At 43.4% G+C, this 19979-nt stretch overlaps 2 protein-coding genes across 2 annotated transcripts; one reads left to right on the forward strand and one right to left on the reverse strand.

The window, feature by feature from the left end:
* The first annotated feature begins 7672 nt into the window (after nt 1–7672).
* LOC136438114 (thyroxine 5-deiodinase-like) lies at nt 7673–9073 on the forward strand. The gene has a single exon (XM_066432821.1). The coding sequence runs from the start codon at nt 7827–7829 to the stop codon at nt 8625–8627; it is 801 nt and encodes a 266-aa protein (XP_066288918.1). The 5' UTR covers nt 7673–7826; the 3' UTR covers nt 8628–9073.
* A 7301-nt stretch (nt 9074–16374) lies between these two features.
* Nucleotides 16375–17154, reverse strand: LOC136444950 (thyroxine 5-deiodinase-like). Its single transcript, XM_066442783.1, has 2 exons — nt 16786–17154; nt 16375–16725 (listed from the first exon to the last, which is right to left on the reverse strand). The coding sequence occupies exons 1-2, from the start codon at nt 17152–17154 to the stop codon at nt 16375–16377; spliced, it is 720 nt and encodes a 239-aa protein (XP_066298880.1).
* Between the last annotated feature and the right edge of the window lie 2825 nt (nt 17155–19979).

The raw sequence follows: 19979 nt of genomic DNA on the forward strand, positions 1-19979 counted from the left end.
TTCGTCCATCCAGACACTGTCTCACAATCTAGGTCACAGGACAAACGCACAGACACAGCCTAGCGGACCGCAGCTGAACCACACTTTGAAAGTGTAATTCGGGGCTCCTTCGAAAACGCTCACACACACCACACTGTAGCCTGGATGCTAGAACCCCAATTTCTAAAATATCTATCCTGTGGGGTAGATATTTTAGAGATTGGGGGTCTGGCATCCAGGCTAACCACACTGTGCTCTTTTGGATAACTTACATCAATGTAGCCGGGCCCCAGTCTCTAGGGGTCGGCTTACGGGTGTTTTACCGGGCACAGTCTGCTTTATTAAACCGTTTCTGATAGCCTTTCTACTTAGCTGCCATATAGAATTTCGCAGCCTGTCTACTTTAGCTGCCATAGAGAGTTCCACCGCCACCCTAGAGGACGAAATAATTTAATCCAAGGCCGTAAACACACACCCGAGCGGACTATGCTATCTGGGCGGGCTGGCAACACTCCCAGCGCCGTAGAGATATCGGTGAGCCCCCGATGGTATGGTTTCCAGGCTAACATGAATGCAACGTTGGCATTTCACTTCGATTCACTTGAGTGTAATTCAGTCGTGGTTGTTGTTGTCTCTGTTACACTACTGTCTCGTCGGTCTATGGTCGCGTGTCGTGGCATAGTCTCCTTTGAAGGCCATCTGGGCGGCGCCGGCATTTATTTTTTTGGAGGAGCACTGATTCGCGATTTTGAACTTATCGGGTACAGGGATAGCCTGGATGCCAGACTCCCAATGTCTGGATAGATATTTTATAGAGATTGGGAGTCTAGCTGGCATCCAGGCTAGTACAGGGACTTTAGCTGGTCGGAAAATCGTGGGATCGTGTATGTGGCGTAACGGCAGGGTGTTCGTCCCAGAACCCAGCGGTCCCTGGTTCGAATCCCCTGACGCCACCGATGTTAACGTTGTGCCCGTGCCCGCCGTGGGAAAGGGAATTAACACAACTTTCCTCACTCCACCCAGGTGTAGAAATGGGTATATTGTTCTCTGTACGTGGCACTGTTAGAATGAATTATGAAAAACTTGAGTGCAGTGCCACGTCGTCCTTGTCTGTCCAAAAACGACGTAAAACAAATCGTGGCTAACGTTTTCTCGATGGACATATCAAACTTAGCACTAATAAGACCTTGAAGAAAAGGGAGTGTCATGGTAGCTATAGAGTAGGGTATAACGTTACATTCACACGTGCCAGCTCGATAAGCTATACCCTCAAAATGAATGGACGCATCTTGCAAATGAGGGTTTTCGAATGACCAAAATGAAGTCTATTACATTTCTTAAGTAGGTCAGATGCAGAGTTTGTCTTACAGAATCTGGTGACTAGTTATGAAAGTACTCGTAATCGAAATAGTGGTAAACCCATGGCCGGAGAGGCTAATCACAAGTGATAAAATATATGATAACAGACAATGAACATAGTCTATTGTGTCTTATCTAATGTAGATAAATACCATGAGACTATAATAATGTAAAGGTCAATGACCCTTCGGAAGGGCATCAACCCTTTGGTTGTGAAACAAGGGATTGCCTTGGAGCGAAGTCAATAGCTTCAGGCGATGCTATTCTTGGACGTCCTGATTTCGTCTGTCAAACACGTGCACGCGCATGTGTCACACGCCTTAAAGTAGACTTAAGAAGAAAATCCTTATTAAGACTTACAGATTGATAGAGGTTAACGCCTTCAAGACATCTCAAAAGGAGCGAAGACGCCTGACTTCTAGTTGTAAGTATCGCACAAGGCTTTTTAGAAATCTTTTAAGACTCAATTCGCACAGCCCTCAATCTGGAGGGCGTGTTTAATTCTTTGCCCTGGTTTCAGACCAAGGTTGTTTTAATGGACTGCTGTACACTCGAGCTGTACATGTCAAAAACTCCCTTAACCATCTCCCTGCTGCCTAACTCTGTAACAATAGGAAATGGGGTGCCGAACGGCTTCTTCAGTGTGCTAAAGGTTAAAATGTAAATCGATCGCAGTTCATGAAATGGTGTTTCAAAAGCATTTTATGTTCTTGTTATCACGTTAACGTTACTAGCTTGACGTGAAATAAGATTCCCAGAGTGCCGTACCGAATTATCATGTTGCTTGATAACCCTCCCCGTTATAAGCTTCATGTATATAACATGGCGAGAAAATTATCACTGTAGATTTCCAACGGGCCCATATATTGATGTAGCCTTTGGGACACTGTCGGAATGTTTGATTATATCTAAAAAGAGAATAAAAAATGTACCAAATTTCGAACACACGTCAACCATAAGGTCCCAACTTCGGATTACAAACTAATATTTCCATAGAAGTGTAACCTGTATAGAAAATCTCACAGAAACAAATTGTAATAATATGTCCTATATATAACGAGAGCCAGTACACAACTGAAAAGCTGTTTTTATTTTTTCGAGTTATACATTCAAACGAGTCGATGGGAGCATGCGCAGTTGAGCCCGATCATGAAATGTAGAGGTCATTGACGTTTCGTATTTTGATAGAGGTCGTTGTCCTTTGGCATTTAGAAACAGTTTGATAAATGTCCCTGTCCTCGCTACAGGCGTTACCCATCTAAGAATAGCCGTAGACATCAATTATTTCAGCTACATTGACCTTTCAAATGATCACAAATAGCACCAGGGGCAACCCCTGACATATCGATGAAACATTTAAAATGTTGTTCGTGATATAAGAAGTCTTCTGTTTGATTTTTAAAACCATCTTTGGAGAAAATGCATGCATATTGTTTGAAGACATTTATCTATCTATCGGCCATCGACCGGAACTAAACAAGTACATACATCACTCCATATTGCCCTATCCAACTTCATTTGTCCTAAGTGTTCATATGCAATCCCAGTGTCTCTAACTAAACTATCGGTAAAAGTCAAACTTCTGCGGTGCACTCGGCACAGAAGACATAGAGGCTTAGAAGTCTAAGATTGTTGTGTTATTGAGTCATACATTAACCAGAAATTAAATCTATATGTTGCCTTTGGGAAATGTTCTTATGGAATAAGTATCCAAACATATCTCCAACCCAACGTCCCCTAGTATAATGCACCCCTGTATATTTAAACTGTGCATACATGGGGGTGCTGCACTAGAGATCTCTCAAACCCACTGTTTTTCAAAGTGGCGGTTTTATGTAACCCGGCGGATTAATGTTAATGGTGGTTATATATATCCAGTGGTAAGTAGTAACACTGTGGGGTCAAATGAGTTCGGGGACGAGGTCATTGACCCCAGTCTGTAAAAGTACAGTCAACCGAATATTGTTGACGTACTCCAAAGATTGGGGGTGTCCCTGTCGTGTAGTGGCCTGCGCTTCTGTCACTTACCACATCTGGTTCAAATTATGAGCAGCCAGAAGGGCCGAGTTCGTGCCCTGGTAGGACACCTCTGGACAAGAGGTGCAATGAGTCATACCAAAGACTTAATAAAAATGGTACATACTTCTGAAACAGTATGGAAGTTAAACACACTCCACTGCCAGTGGACTGGCCCCCTGCTGCAGTGATTGCACCACAGTGTGGCCCAGGGCTATGAAACGGAGATAGGTTCCGCCCTATATACACCTTATGGTGTGGGAGGATTTAACAAAGATTAAATGTACCTATATCACGGTGCCTATGTAGTATGTACACAATAATCTGCCGTGCCATTCGAATGTAAGACTATCTGATACATCTAATTACAGGAATTTTGGATAGCTTTTTAACATGGTTTTCATATAGATACACAGCCTTATACACATGGTATGATACTTTATTTTCAATTCGGGGCATATTTTCCTAATTTGCATAAATTTGCATTAAAAAAATAAAGAGCCCTGAAACCATGATGTCCCACCTGGACCATAGAACATTATACCTAAATATAATCGAGAGACATCGAGCTATCAATCTATGATAGTGGACTAAATCTATAGAAGGTGTGCTACGTTTCTCATTTGCTAGGCCTCCTCTGAGGACTATCATTTCTTCTTGGACTAGTCCTAGTCCTCTTGGACTATTATTTCCAAGGCACACAATCTTATTTTATCTCTACCGACAAATATAATTTTATCTCTACTTACAGGTATAAGAAAACGAGTTTATTTGCATAAGAACCTATGTTGCATTGATTTACAAACCTGATGTGTGTTTCTCATTGATTGTGCAAATTAGGTCTTCATTTTCATATTTTTCTATCTATCAACATTCCTCTCTTCCTCAGTTACAACTGTCACATATTTGAATAGTCCTATCATGTTTAAAATTTCCTCATTTAGTATGCAAATTATATACTGATTTGCATACCACGTATGTAATTATGTAAACCATCTTCCAAGCTATCTACATTCCAAAAATCATGACCATCCATCAACCCATTCTTCAGTTATCCTCTTTCAAGAGAGTCTGAAGCAAAACCTCTTTGGGGGCTCTTGCAGTTCCACGAATCCGCTAGGGGGCCATAAAAATCACGACCATGACCATGGCACGTCCAGAACACGAGATATCAAACCCGAAAGTTACGCTGTAGTACCGTAACAAGTCACTAGGGGGCCCAACATCTGATCGTTTCCAGGTCTCATCAAGAACTAGTACCCACATACCAAATATCAAGACAATCTATTCAGGCCTTCTCGAGTTATGCTGTTCATCCACACACATACATACACACATACACACACATACATACATAACGTTACATACATACATACAAACGCTACCCAAAACATAACCTTCTTAGAGAAGATAATCAACTAGTAAGAGGCAGTCCTCGCGTGTCCCTGTGAGAACTGCTGTTCTCGTCTCTGTCACTAGATGGCGTTCCCACTTGAACCTGACATTGGGTATTTTCTGACCGTCGGTGACGTTGAGCTGTTATGGTGTAGCTTACTGGCTATGGAAATGCCTACTACGATATTACATTTTAACACTCTGACTTTGGTTTCTTGGCTTGGGATAATGTTACGTAACAGCTGCCGTTTTCTATATATATTTTATAGGGCGTATTCACGTGACGTCATCACCCCTGCCCTCCGTGGGCGGCCATGTTGGTGCTCACCCTGCAGCGAAGTTTCTCGGTGTCCGACGGTCTCTAAATTTCCAAGGAATGCGAAGTCGTCTGATCGCTGTTTTATTATATGCAAAGAGTCTCCAGCCTCACCCTTTTCGCTACAAAAATCCAATTTCACCTACTGGAAATGACCCATTATCGACGGGCGTGGAAATGTTTTCCCCTGAGCTGCCTACAAACATGGCCGCTAAACTACAGAGTACGCATAAAATCAGTTCACAGCATACAAGTGTTCCAAGGCCTGCAACCACGTAGTACAGTGTCTTGAGTGTCGTGAAAAATTTTGTTGACAGGGAGTACGTTATGATCGGGAAAGTTCGACGTTGAAAGACCCCCCAGTTTACGAACGTATCTCAAGCAACGGCTACACGGTGCCGCCACTGTGTTACACAACGGGCCTGTAATTTGCTTTTCGACCAGATACAAAGGTTTCTATACACTCACGCCACTCACGTTGATTCTCAAACTTCAACTATTTAGATCCGCTGTTCGTATGTCAGAAATCCACTTTTGTTTCAGTCGTTAGTCCCTTCGTATGTTCCCTCACCTTCGCGAGAAACGCCAAACCAATCTTACTGTTACCCGATCAGTGTGTGCTTTATCAGTCCCAATCAAACATCTGACCACGAGGCAAAACACCATGATTGTGAGACAAAACGTTTCGAAGGGAAATTGTGAATGGCGTAGAAAACATCTGCTATTTATACGGAGAGTTCCATAGGGCTCCACTATCAAGTGAGCACCAACATGGCCGCCAGTGCTCGTTGCTAGTGGGAGGGTCACGTGACTGAATACGCCCTATAAAGAATTTTGGGGACGAGGGCGTTTTTTTTATCTGATCGCGTTTAGACTCTACATGCACAGTTTGTCCTCTTTTACTGCCATTCACAGGATGTATCTATGTACTGTATTAGTTAGCCTACTGAGTCTACTGAGGGCAGACCTGAAGGAAAGAGGGCAAGGACTGTACCGTTGTGGTCAGAAAGAACTTGAACTGCGGGAGCTAAGGAAGCTTGCGATGGACCGGACAGAGTGGAGAGAATTGCAGAAAGACTGATTTCAGCTGCAGGGTGTTCAGACCACTTCAACAGCAGAACACAGTGGACTACTACTGGTGTATACGTTAATGGCTCAGCAATTTCTTGTTCAAGTGTTTGTTGACATTTTATAGACTGGTACCTCCAGTATTGGACGTTAAAATGGAGGGGGGGGGGTCGAAAAGGCAACAAACAGTGGAAGCTTTGTATCCTACATCTACGTACTGCCGAAACTCCTCTTATTGCGTCATCACTAATTCGCTGATTGGTTCATTTACTAATTAATTCATCATGTTCATTCATTATTCCACGCAATTACGCCTTATCCTCCCATTTCCTGTGACGTGAAAATCTGGGTCCTTTTGTGTCATGAACGCATGCGCGGACACCTTAACAGGCGTTTCCATAAGGACAAGGTCACATTGTGACGTAAGCATGACCTTTCCGGTCAAGGAGACTAACATTCCAAACGTTTTCATTAAGATAGCAACAGCGCAAACACACCGATAAAATATGAAACCTTTATTTGTTCCATATTACTAAGTATAGATAATGTCATACAGAATCTCGTATGAAAGCTTAATGATTAACGTAAGGCTGATGTACCCTTGCCGGTGGTCTATCCGTTCAATTACACGACTTAAACACATAATGAATCAATTATCTAAGACCGCTGTCATTTGTTGTTGTGAATTCTTCAGAAATTGTATTATTATAACATTATTCATACATGCAATATGCTTTCCACTTGTGTGTGTGTGTAGGTGTGTGTATGGGTGTGTGTATGCGTGTGTGTGTGTGTGTGTGAGTGTGTGTGTGTGTGAGTGTGTGTGTATGTGTGTGTGTGTGTGTGTGTGTGTGGATGTGTGTGAGTGTGTGTGTGTGTGTGTGTGTGTGTGTGGATGTGTGTGAGTGTGTGTGTGTGTGTGTGTGTGTGTGTGTGTGTGTGAGTGTGTGTGTGTGTGTGTGTGTGTGTGTGTGTGAATGTTTTGAACAGTCAGGCGGAACTAATGGCTATGCTTGAAATGGTCAATTCGTACGTAAAACATGTCCTTGGCCTTTCAAGACACCCTTTTCGATGAAACCCCTGGATTTATGCAACTAATGAATCCTTTCATAACGAAAAACGGAATAAAGCGCGTCAATCATGATCAATCATACATATCCATAATTTTCTCATCACTATTCTCTCAACGAATTCGTGATGCCACTAGACAAGGCTGGTTCAGACTTGACCGGAACTGACCTCAGCCGGCTCACCGTGTGTTTTTATAGCAAACTAAACCGGTATATTCCTGTACGGAAATGTCAAATCAGTTTAAGCGATAATGTTTATTTTTAGAAAACATACATCCTACACGCAGAGTAAATGGACCCTTATAGGATGCGCGCGTGTATACGTGAAACCCATGTGTCCTCATATGACCTTTATGATGACGTAGCGGGTAAGTGATGGCTAAGTGGTATTGTGATTGGCTGAGGGCCAGACCACGTGCCTACGGGTGGCGCGACTTTATAAAGCCGGTTTGCATGCTGTGTGATAAGGGGAGGTGCCACATGCCAATCAGTACGGAGGGAGACGCCCCTGCAGAAGGCGACTGGGTATTTCCAGAAGTGGCTGGTTTCGTTAGTTCGGAAGCGTCGCACTTTCAGATCGTGCGCAACCTCGTTGGCCGTGGGCTGACTGTATACAGTACAGAATGGCTCTGACTCTGGTCACCGTAAGACTTGTGAAATTTCTGGCTATATACCTGGCACTCAGCACAGCTTTTCTCGTCGCCAAGATCACCTTGGTTTTTCTGGACATTTTCTCGCCGGACGCGAAAAACCGACTTTTCCAGCGCGTTATGGCAAAGGACAAAGCGATGTGTCCAAAGGGGGAAACGTACCAAGTCGAAGAATTCCTGACGTTGAAGTCTTACAAGTCTCTGTTGTATTCCCAAGTTGTTGGGATTTTCAAGGTGGTCGGGAAAGGACGCCCAGCGGAGGATTCTGCTTTGGTACGGCTCGACGGACAGACCGAGACCACCCTGTTGAGTTACGCGACCGGGAGCCGACCGCTGGTGGTCTGCTTCGGCAGCTACACCTGCCCTCCCTTCCGCGACGCCCTTTCGGACTTCGCAGTGCTAGCAGAGGACTATCGGAACGTCGCCGACTTTCTCCTAGTGTACATAGAAGAAGCCCACCCGTCGGACGGCTGGCGCTTCCACAGTGGCCCGCAGATCCTACAGCACCGGACGGTGGAGCAGCGCTGCGACGCCGCCAGGGCCATGCTTCACGACCGGGCCGGCCGGTTCGACGTCGCCGTGGACACCATGGGGAACGCCGCCAACCACACGTACGGAGCCTTCCCGGACAGACTCTATGTCATCCAGAACGGCGTGGTCGCTCACGAGGGCGGCAAGGGACCCTTTCTCTTCAACCCCTCAGAGGTTCGCGACTGGCTGAACGAACATTTGGACGCACTGGACAATAACAATAACACGAACGACCGGAAGTGAGTCTTTCCGAAACGAAATATTACTTCTTTTTATAATCATGCATTCAAACGACCTTTTAAGACAAGTGTATCTTTTCTTATGTACACAAGTGAAAGTGTTTGCCAATCTCTCACCTAACCTATATGTTGTTTTGTTGACTCGAGTTTAATGTGAAGGTACGTGTATATGTAACTTAAGTTAGAAATGTAGACACTCTACGAACTGTATATTCTTCATGTTCTGATCGACGGTTGATTCATTTCATATATTTGTCTTGTTTATGTCATGTAAATATATCAAGTGTAGATTTCATCAAGTATCATATCTGTAAACGCCCAGTGCAATAATATTATATGCTACACACGCTCTCGTATCTATATCTCCATGTAAGCTCCGACATGATTATTTAATAAATTCTTCCGGTCATTTTTTCCCGGTAATATCATAAAAACAAGCGTGGGAAATGATTTCATGCCTGTTGTTGACTTGAGGTAGGGCTGAGCAAATGTCAGCATACTTGGTTATTTGACCTGGGGAACGCTAGTATCAATTAAGTGGTTTCTCTGGCACGTACATTGGCCTTTAAATTTGCAGAGTAGCGAACTTTCAGTTGGGTGCACTGCCTGTACTCTTCAGTACAGCTACGGTATAACTGTTACCGTAAGACAAGCCCAGACAGACTTAGTCAGTATAAACGTATAGAATTGATTACACAACGGCTCTTGTGTAAGATTCATTACACTTACAGTAACAGGTAGAATTAGACCGTGATTAAATGGTTCCCTTTGTTACTTTGGGCGGAGACTGCATACCATCGACTTGTTTAGTACTACCACCCTCAAGGCAGAGGAAGGAAAATGTCAATATAGTGCAGTGACTGCAGTTCGTAGCTGACGTCAGCTTTGCCCCGTAACAATTCAGCTTTAGCTAGAGGATAGGATTTACCCGGGGTAGTACGTGAGGTACATTTGTAAACATTGCACGTGAGTATGAATACCGGGCTTGATATGACTAACCTGAAGTGAGTATACAGTTACGCCGACATTTGCCAGTCGGTATATCCACCCTCTGTGGTATTACACCAGCATTTCCCCGGGTAGGCATCTGAGACACGATGCTACTTAACTAAAATGTCACACTGCGTGACCATAAATATTCAACTTCAAGCTTTGTTTATAACTCAGGTAGTGCGTTCAGACACTTGTCGTGCTTAGAGGCACATAGGGAAGCAAGTTTTCTTGCTGGTTCAGTATAAGGGTATGTATATTTTACAGGTGGTTGCTAGCCCTTTCAATTTAACGCGCTCGAAGCACCTCTTTGAACATGGAACCGCCATTTACGTCCCTTCCGAAAGACGGTGCAGTTCCAACCGAGATATCCTGACCCCGGGACATGAACCGGGGTCTGACAGTCGACAACTACCTGGAAGCAAGAGCTATAGACTGTGAGGCCGCTATCAATCGAATCACAGGAACATCCTCTCATAACTCAGTACCATCCCAAAATCTGTATTAGCGCCTTATGTACATGTATACTGCCGTCTTATATTCGTAACACAAAAGCATATCTGCTGCAGGTCCGAAAAATGAACCGCGCTTATGAAAACATGTGTCCATGCACGGAATTTTAAAACACAGTCCATGGAAACTCACATAGAAAGCTAATTTTCATACGTGCCGCGTGGGCTGCATGCTATTTAAAGATAATCATCATTTAAAAGTGTCTCTTGTGGTTTTGTGTACGCTGTGGCACCCCAAGCATGCACGGAACAAAATTGTCTGCTCTGTCGTAAAGAAATATCACTTCGCAGTTCTGGGAAAAACGTCATTAAGCTAACCATATATGGGGAATAATATCAATCGTTGGCCAAACCAAGTCTATAAAGGGGTGAATATTGGTATCTATTTTCTAGCCTTATAGTATCGAAAACGAAGAGCCCGGATTTGCCGATAGTTTACGTGTTCCACACAGGGCCATGCAATATAACCAAGGCGTTTTACAATATTTTTCACGCCTGATGACACAATGAGATTTTTCAGTATAAAATACATGTTAAATCAAATAAGCTAGATGTAAGTTTATGGCGCATACGCTAGACGTACAAACATGTACCATATCTTTGGGCCAGTACTTGCTTCGAGAATATTGGGTTAGATACTCTACAATGTTTTTAAACTACAAACTCATAAACCCACACTCCATTAACTATCAAAGCCTACGTGACACCATACACATCACACTCATTAAGTACTGAGAGGTGTTTGAGGTCTCATTCATGTGTTATACTCCGAGTGGGTATCCTAAAAGAGTCCGTACCCCAAAAATTAACGGCTGCATGAACGTGTGTTTAGATCTATATCGGTGGGAAATTTCCTTTTAGCCAGCTGCAGCCCAACTGATCTCAAGCGTCAAACGGATGAAAGCTTGCTTGTAACTGAAGAAATTAGCAGGTTAAGTTTGGCGGTCGCGCGCGAGGTCGGACGTGCACAGCCCGACATTGTAAAAAGAGATTGTTTGTAGTGAAACTGTTGGCAATTTATAAATCTAGGGTAAATGTTCTCAACATAACATGAATAACATTGGTACATTTTCAATAGCTTCATTACGAACGCGCCCATGTAAAACACGTATTATAACATGTAAGCCCATGGCGCGAAAAAACTCATGAATGAGACTTTGACTTCCGGTATATTTATCATATATTATTTCTCGATGTGGACGTCCATGCAAGTATGCCTCCTGTCCTTAAATATGTGCCTGAAAAACAAGTCGTTTCTCTGCATGTTCCGACAAGGTGACTGCCATTTAGCTTAATCCTGATAAATGCCGGGGAGGCTAAAAGGGGCTATAAAACTAGGCGAAGAGACCTTGTCCTTAGATGCCTCACCTCATAAAAAAGACTGAATGAAAAAGTCTCTATTTTTGGGACAGACCTTGCCTACATTTCAAGTTTTTTTGTCTTAAACTGTCAATCACGGAGCCTTGGCCTAATTGTTTAATTGTTCGTAATCTCATTTGAATATCACCTGTCCTCTGTTGACACCAGTCTGGAGATTCATTTTCACGTGACCAGGCCTAAAGCTAGACTCGTTCTTGAATGTTTCTAAAAAGAGCGAATGTCCTTAAACACAAAGTAATGGTGGCATTGGGGATGTCAAAATTAATCTTGATCAATGCTAGGACATGAAGAGAATGGGGCCTGACTTAACCTATTCCTGGACATATGCAAAAGCGTTGAAGTTTCCGTGAACCAGAAACTAGAAAAAGGACAGTCTAGAATGTGTTCAAAACTACGCAAATTTTCATGTTTTGAGATAACCAAATCAGCTTGAATTAAAACTATTTTAAACATAGAATCAGCCATTGATCGATATCACTAGTTTCATTTTTTCAACTTTTTATTATCAAATCTGGTTGAATCAAAACGATATAAGACTGTTTTCCAACTGTAACGTACCTTCATATACAATTCATTGATACTACCAAAGATTTTTTACAATGTTTTTCACGCTGATGACTCAATGTGATTTTTTAGTAAAGGATATCCTTCATTTATGTTATGTGAAATAAGCTAGATGTAGGTTCATATGTATATAGCACACAAGCTAGATGTCAACATGTATCATATATGTTTGGGCCAGATTTTGCTAGGAGAATATTGGGGTATATATATACGGTACATACAAGAAGGCTGAGGTGGTTTGAACATGTCATAAGAAGACCCCCACAAACATTAGTCTACAAAGCCTACAGCCATGAGTTCGCTACCCCCAGACCCCGGGGAAGACCACCGAAGAGATGGAAAGACCAGATCGTGAAGGACACTGGGTTAAACAGTCGGGAAGCAGAGGCTAGGGCAAGGGACAGGACTTCTTGGAGGATCCACCTGGAAAGCAAGGGGGCCAGTTTCCGGCCTGTGCACGTAGGCAGTAGGCATATTGGGTTAGATTCTCTACAATATGTTCAGATCTAGACTACAAACTTATAAACCCACGCTCCATTAACGATCTAAACCTATGTCATACCGTACACATCACATGCCTTTTTAAGTACCGAGACGTGTTTGACTCCGGGAGAGAGCCATTCAAACATCGAACTTGATAACGTAAGAGTCATGCAAATAATACGTCCAACGGTATACCGTACTCAACTCTATTTATAGATAGGCGCCGGTTCATTCATGTTTCCGTCAGTGTTGGGCCGTATGCGTACGTCATTCCGTATCGATCAATTTGGCGACAGGCGATACCTACGACTTGTTTAATCAACAAGACCGGAAGACATTTTACTCTGCCATGTCCAAAATCAATACGGACTGACGTCATAGCCAACCAACTGTAGCGGTGATTGATTGCTAAGGACACGTTGAGAACATGATCGAAAATTACTGCAGGTGAGATTGAGAAGGGAGCGACGAGGGGGCACGTAAAGTGACGTCATTTGTGGAGTTCGAACTGCAGTTCTGCTGACGGCCTGCGTCCCAGGGGGCGTGTTTATTTCTCACTAGGATTTTGTGAATGGGGCACAAGGGTAACAAGACCATAGCACGTCCAGGTCAAAAGATACAAAAATTGAAGTTCTGCTGCAGTACCAAGGTCACATACCAGGGGGCCCAAAATCGACCTTGAATTTCGGCTTCACAACACCCGCCCACATACCAAATATCATCGTAATCCATCGAGAGGCTCTTGAGTTATGTTGACTAGAGTAGTACGGAAACACAAACAGACAGACAAACAAACACACACACAGACACACCCAAAACTATATCTCCATTTTTCATGGAGATAACAAGCAGATCTACACAGTCAGCCAGATAAACTCCAGTGGCTAGCATATACAATTTTAGCACCGTGTAGATCTGCTTGGAGATTTAACGCAAGGGCACTAAGGTAGTATGGTATCAATTTATTACTTTGGAAAAGTGTATTCGGATTTTAGTCGGCGGTGCGCCTGGAAAATCTAAGTATCTAACAATCTTTAGAATCTGTAGATGGATTTTATGCGTTGCGGTTGGGTTTACCGGCAATTCTCCTACGGATTTATTCTTGGTTTATTCGTTTAGTAAGATATTACCCTTTAGTCGTATCACGACTAATCTTCCATGGTTCATCATACATATAAACATTTACAGGCATACAGATTGCAAGAGGTAAAAGGAGCATATATGTCTATCATCATAACATAAGGTATACAGACTGTTAACTTAAGGCAACCAAAGCAATATTAGGGCCCAAAATATGGAAATAAAAAAATGCTGAATCTCTGTGGTAGTGACATTTACTAACACTGTTTTAGCACATTTGCGTAATAACTTCATACTTTGAGCATCATAAAATCGCGCAAAAATATTCCCTTAGTTTCACGAGCCTACAAAAAAACCGGCGACGATTTTCAGTGAGTTCTCACATCACAACGACGTCGTATTTTTGCATGACGGACGTCGCTATACATTATCATAGTGTTGTTTGAACTAATCATATATAGAATTGACTAAATAAGTCTATTTTCAAAATCCGATTTACGGGCCCTAATATTGCTTGGGTTTCCTTTAACTTACAAACTACTGCTTGTTATATAAGTCAAAAGGCGTGGGAGGGTGAAACTACAAACCTACGCGGGGAAAACCTGGAGAAATTTCAAATGAATATCAGTTATACATTCTACATGCAGCCGCCATATTGAGTTCAAATTAAGGACAGGTCTTTCGTGTAGTGGTCAGTTGACGAACTGAAACACGAGACACGATAATTACCATATCTGTCCCGACAAAGCGAACAAATGTCCTGTCCATTGTGTCGTGAGCTATTTTTGACTCCTGTCCTAAATGTTTAATTGTGCATTATGGAAAGGTAGACTGAACCTTCCTGGAAAAGCGGAAGGTGCGCGGCCGCGGGGACGTCTCCGTCGGTCGTGGATCACAGATCTAAAGGGGTAAACCACCGCAAAACTTTTTGCCCACCTATGAAGGTAGCGTAACTATTGTTTCAAACGCGAACTTAAAGCCGCCGCAAACGCTCCATTTTCTCCCTACCGCGAAATAAAAACCAAACGAACTTAAAATGCATTTACGGTAATGTGAAATGGAAAAATAGATAGCGATTTTGCAGCAGACTGATGACAGAAAAATATACGGTTCAAGTAAGACTTGGAAAAACGGGCACGATATCTTTGTACATTCTCACCATGCTTTTTGATCCGCCCTGACAAATGTTTTATGACTCCCCCCCAAAAACGCGCCCCACAGATTAACGACCTATTTCCATATCGCTACCCCGTCCGAAATATATATCTTGGACAATCCCCGGAAGGGACATCTTTGCCCCCGATTTACCCCCGTGCACCTTTAGCTTTCACGAACAATGAAAAGTGACCTCCAGGCCGATCTCAGCTTGTCATGAATAAAGAAAGGTTGAAACAAATAGATAAACACACATTTCCTTATCCTTGTAACAGAAGCCACAATGAGTGACATCCATCACTTTAGTGACGCTGAAGAAGAGTGATGGATGTCACTCGAAACGTCCGGAAATAAATCTCCGAATTTTTTTCCAGTTGTAGAGTTTGAATTTCTCCTTATATATTGTTTACCTGGATGTCTAACCTTCACAAACGTATAAGGAAGCCACAATGTTCCTTCCATCCTAAGAATTATAAAACCAATAACCCGATCCCATAGGACCAAACTTTAGAAATTGAAAACAAAAATGTAAATTAGCAAAGGTTGATGAAGGTTAGGCATCCAGGAAGCAAAATACGCCAGAAATAGTTACTCAAGCAACTGAATAAAATTTTGAAAAAAAAAAATTCAAAACTGTATTCAGCTGCTTGAGTAACTATTTTTGGCGTAAAATAGCACACTTTCGAGCAACATGCGGCCATTGCCTTATTAGGTGAAGTGCCATGCTGGAGCTGAAACTGCTGTTTTTTGTCATTGTCGGTGGAACCTGGTCTATTCGCTGAAGTGCACGTAGGCATTTAGACTTGGTATTCATAGACTTTAGGCATGGACTTAACATATTCCCAGCCAGTTTGCATGTTTGTAATGGCACTTTCTAATCTCAATCTCAGATTAAACATTAAATACACACACACAGGCGCGCACGGACAAACACACACACACGCACAAACACACACACACACATAAAAAAAAGCACACAAGCGCGCGTATTTCGTCGAAATGTGTAATAGAAAACTGAAAACTCATGCACAAAGAGTCATAGTATATCACAAAGCATAGATAACTTTTATTAAGATCGATACTACATTTTACAGGCAACCTACAAAGATGAAGGGAGTGTTTATAGTTTTGGTCAAACGTCTGAGAGTTGCTCGTTTGTTTTAGCAAGGTGGTTTCAAACCGACATCAGACTACGGCCGCCATGGACAGGTTTTCTGCCGATAGCCGTCATTTCAACCAAGCTGGAACTAAAGAGCTTTCAGACGATTGCCTCTGCCCTTAAAACATTGTTAAGAAATTAATATTACTATTATTGTGTATTGAGAATATACAAAAGTTTAAAACCATATAACAAGCACTACTACGACAGGTTTGTGTCTTGGTGGCGGTGGATTGGTAGACACGTCGTCTGAACAAGGCCCGTGATATGGCAACAAATAGTACGGATACATGACCTCAGAAATAACAATTAAAGGTGTAACCAAGAAAGTTCTACTTGCTTACGTTGAGAGTCCATTGAAGTGTCCAACAGATGTTTAGAGTATGTATTGTTTTATACATAACCTGGCGTAATGTTAATGTCCGCGGTTAGTTCTTCTGTTGTCCGATATTGTCCTGAAGCCATGTTCTTGCCTCTTGAAGGCTGTATTTGAAAGGACCCTTGCCGCCTTCGTACGCGACCTGTCCATGCCGTACGATGTAGACCCTGTCCGGGAAGGCACCGTACTGGTAGTTCGCACTGTTAGTCATAGAGTCCACGGCGACGTTGTACTGCACTGTCCTGTCGGCAAGCATGGCTCGTGCCGCCGTACACCGCTGGATGATAGACCGGTGACTGGAGATGTCAGGCCCGGTGCGGAAGGACCACCCGTCCGTCGGGTGAGCCTCCTCGATGTAGACCAAAAGAAAATCGACGCTCTCGCCGAACTCGGCAACGATCTCGTCAAAGACGGCCAGGTACGGCACGAACGGGGGTCAGGTGTAGCTGCCGAAGTTGACAAAAAGTGGTCGGTCTGCCACGGCAAAGCTCAGCATGTTCCTCTCGGTGACGCTGTCGAGGAGAACCAAGGTGGGGTCCGGGGCGGGCCCGCCCTGCCGTGATCTCTTCATGATGCCGACCATCTGGGAGTACATCAGGCCCTTCAGAGAACTCCAAGTTAGAAACTCGTCGATGTCGTACTGGGAATGATCTGCCTCCTCGCTCTCTTCGCGACTCAGGAGTCTCGCTAGAAGGTCTTGCTTCTTGGCCGGCGCCACACAAGTTAGCAGTACACTCACTGCTTTTAGCAGAGCGAAGGCGAAACACAGAACGATGAAAACGACGGGGGCGACTAGGACCTTAAGAGGCCTGATTGCATCACACAACATATTTGCCATCGGTCTCTCGACGGTTTGCGGTGAGAGACTAGAATGATTGCCGCAGCCCATGTCTGGCTGCCACTCTGTCGAATCAGGTGTGGCGAGATCGGCACGTGTACGTCACATTATAGCTCCAGTAAAAAGACAATGGAAAGGGGCGGGCCCTCAAATAGTTCGATTGGACGTCTACGACAAAGGAGGAACTATTGCATATCAAGGGGTGGAAGGTTGGATTGACAAAGCTATACCGTGAAAGGGCGATATGGGACTTCGAAACCACTACACTAGGAGAGTCTATAGCTTAACTACAGAATACTGCAAATGCAGAAATGTTCGAGGTGGTTTTATGTTCACGGTTTTCGCGGCGATCGTTTCACCGCGAACTTAAAACCACCGCGAAGACTTTTGTCCAATACTTTAGAAATATGTGACTATAGCACTGCAGCGAAATTAAAACCACCGTGAACACTCCTTTTTCCCCTTAGCGCGAAATAAAACCCATGCGAATTTAAATGGATTAACAGCGTTCAATGGCAGAAGGTGATCCGTGATTTTTCCTGATAGGAAAAAGAGATAGGCCTCTTGTGGAAAGTAGACATGAGAATGTTTTATTTACCTTATTCAGTAGGTCAGAACTTGGTACAAAATTAATAGTCTAAATCCCAACCTCTTCAAATGGCATGGCTCGGCGTTTGTCTGATACTCAAAGGCCGAGGCTATTGATAGGATGTTCCTGTCAATAAGAATCTTTTGACACTATTGACAGGATGTTCCTGTCAATAATAATCTCCAGACGGTACATCCCCGTTTCGGCAGCCCTGGGCCACACAACTTGTTGTGCAATCACTACAGCAGGGGGCTAGTCCACTGGTAGTGATGTGTGTTTAACTACCATACTCTTTCCCAAATGCTGAGTGTTAAGCAGAGAAAGCAGTAAGTACCATTTTTAGTCTTTGGTATGACCCAGCCGGGGTTCGAACTCACGACCTACCGTATGCAAGGCGAACACTCTATCCACTGGGCCATTGCACCGGTTGGGTGGATGTCCCAAATGATTAAGCTTAGAAGATCTTGAAACAATGATAGGACGGATTTCGGATCATTTTGATGTGGAACAGCAAAACAACTTAAGCATGCCGTGTTACTGAACTCAGTGAGATGCTCCTGTATGCATTCTCTATTTTACAAGTTCTTTTATTCGTCCATGTCTTTTCATACATAGTTAACGTTACAACCAGAGCAACACGCACACACAGTCTCGCAAACAATGGCCCGAGTTTATCTTAGGTCATGCGGCAACCACCTCCACCCCCGCACCGCACACACAGGCCGAATATGTGCCGAAATTTATGTCCAAAAAAACTCAAAATTCATATCAAACCTTCCCGTTTTTTAAAATGTTTAAGCTACACTACAAATAAGGAGATCAAAAATGGACAGAATCATCATTCAAAGATACTTTCAAAAACCACATTGCAGTTGGGTCAGTGGAAAACACTGTGTTATATACTGTTTTCAAAGTCATATCGTAGATCAAATAAAACATCTTAACACTAGGGAAGGCTTCTTTTGATTATAATTATGATACATCATTTCAAGCCACAGTCTTGTCAATATAACGAACAAGGGATGATCCAAAACCAATCAAGCACTTATTATTATAAGCAAGCGACCGGTTAACCAAACAACAAAATTCTTCGGGCAAACCCCCATGGCTCAACTCCAACGGCCTTCACCCCAGAGCAGGTCTCTCAAAAATCAATCAAACACTCATCTTGTGGCCTTGACTACAGGTCATTGCTCCCAGTGCCAGAAGGGCTATTCCTTCTACCCTGGTCAATCAATATTTAACAATCAAGCAATCAAGATGGCATCACGAAACCTACCTGGTGTAAGAATGTATAATCAAGTACATTTTGAACATGATTGTGCCCTTTTCATCAATCAGAGGGGAAAATAATATGAACTATGAATTGAAATTAAAATGACAAAAAGGAAGGATACGATATTTGCCAGCTGGAACAATCATGTTTCCGTACAATTTTGATCACTGCGATTGTAGAAATATTTGGTTAACTGTTTTGTAAACTGGGCAGTTTGGGATGCATTGTGTCTTCAAGGTTAGTAGCAGGTCAAATGAGTTCACCGGACCAGAGGTCGAGTTCACCCCAGGTCGACACCAGGACAAACACGCACAAATATTCATATTTCCCCCGTACCATTCCCCGGTCGAATGCCCTTCCTGGCACGGCTGTGACGGCTCCCACCGTTGAGTCTTACCGTGCCAGGCTGGAGGCCTGCCTGCCTTAGCCCGGGACCTCCCCCCCCCCCTACTTTGCCCCTCGCGGGGTCATCAGAGGGTATATACGATGATGGTGACGACACCCAACAGATAGTGTAAATGCAGAAATGTTCGCGGTGGCTTTATGCTCGCGGTTTTCGCGGCGACGTTTCACCGCGAACATAAAACCACCGCGAACTTTTTTTTGTCCAATACTGTAGCAGTGTGTGACTATAGCGCTGCCGCAAACTTAAAACCACACCGCAAACACTCCATTTTCGTCTAAGCGGCGAAACGAAAAACACGCGATCTTAAATGCATTTACAGTAACATCGCCAAGCCAATTAGCCAACTGGCAAACGTTAGTGTTGGAACACTGTGAAATACAGAACTGTCGTGTGTTTCATATATGGGTTTGCCAAGTCATAAGAGACCTTAGATCCTGCCAAAATCGCGGTGTTAATCATGTGCAAAGTCCCGTAAGTCTAGACTGGAGTATGTGCGTGTACGTGACTGTTTCGAGCCATTAATTAGACGATGGTACAAGCAGGAT

The sequence above is a fragment of the Branchiostoma lanceolatum genome, chromosome 1 (genome assembly GCF_035083965.1).
Source record: "Branchiostoma lanceolatum isolate klBraLanc5 chromosome 1, klBraLanc5.hap2, whole genome shotgun sequence".
Classification (NCBI taxonomy): domain Eukaryota; kingdom Metazoa; phylum Chordata; class Leptocardii; order Amphioxiformes; family Branchiostomatidae; genus Branchiostoma; species Branchiostoma lanceolatum.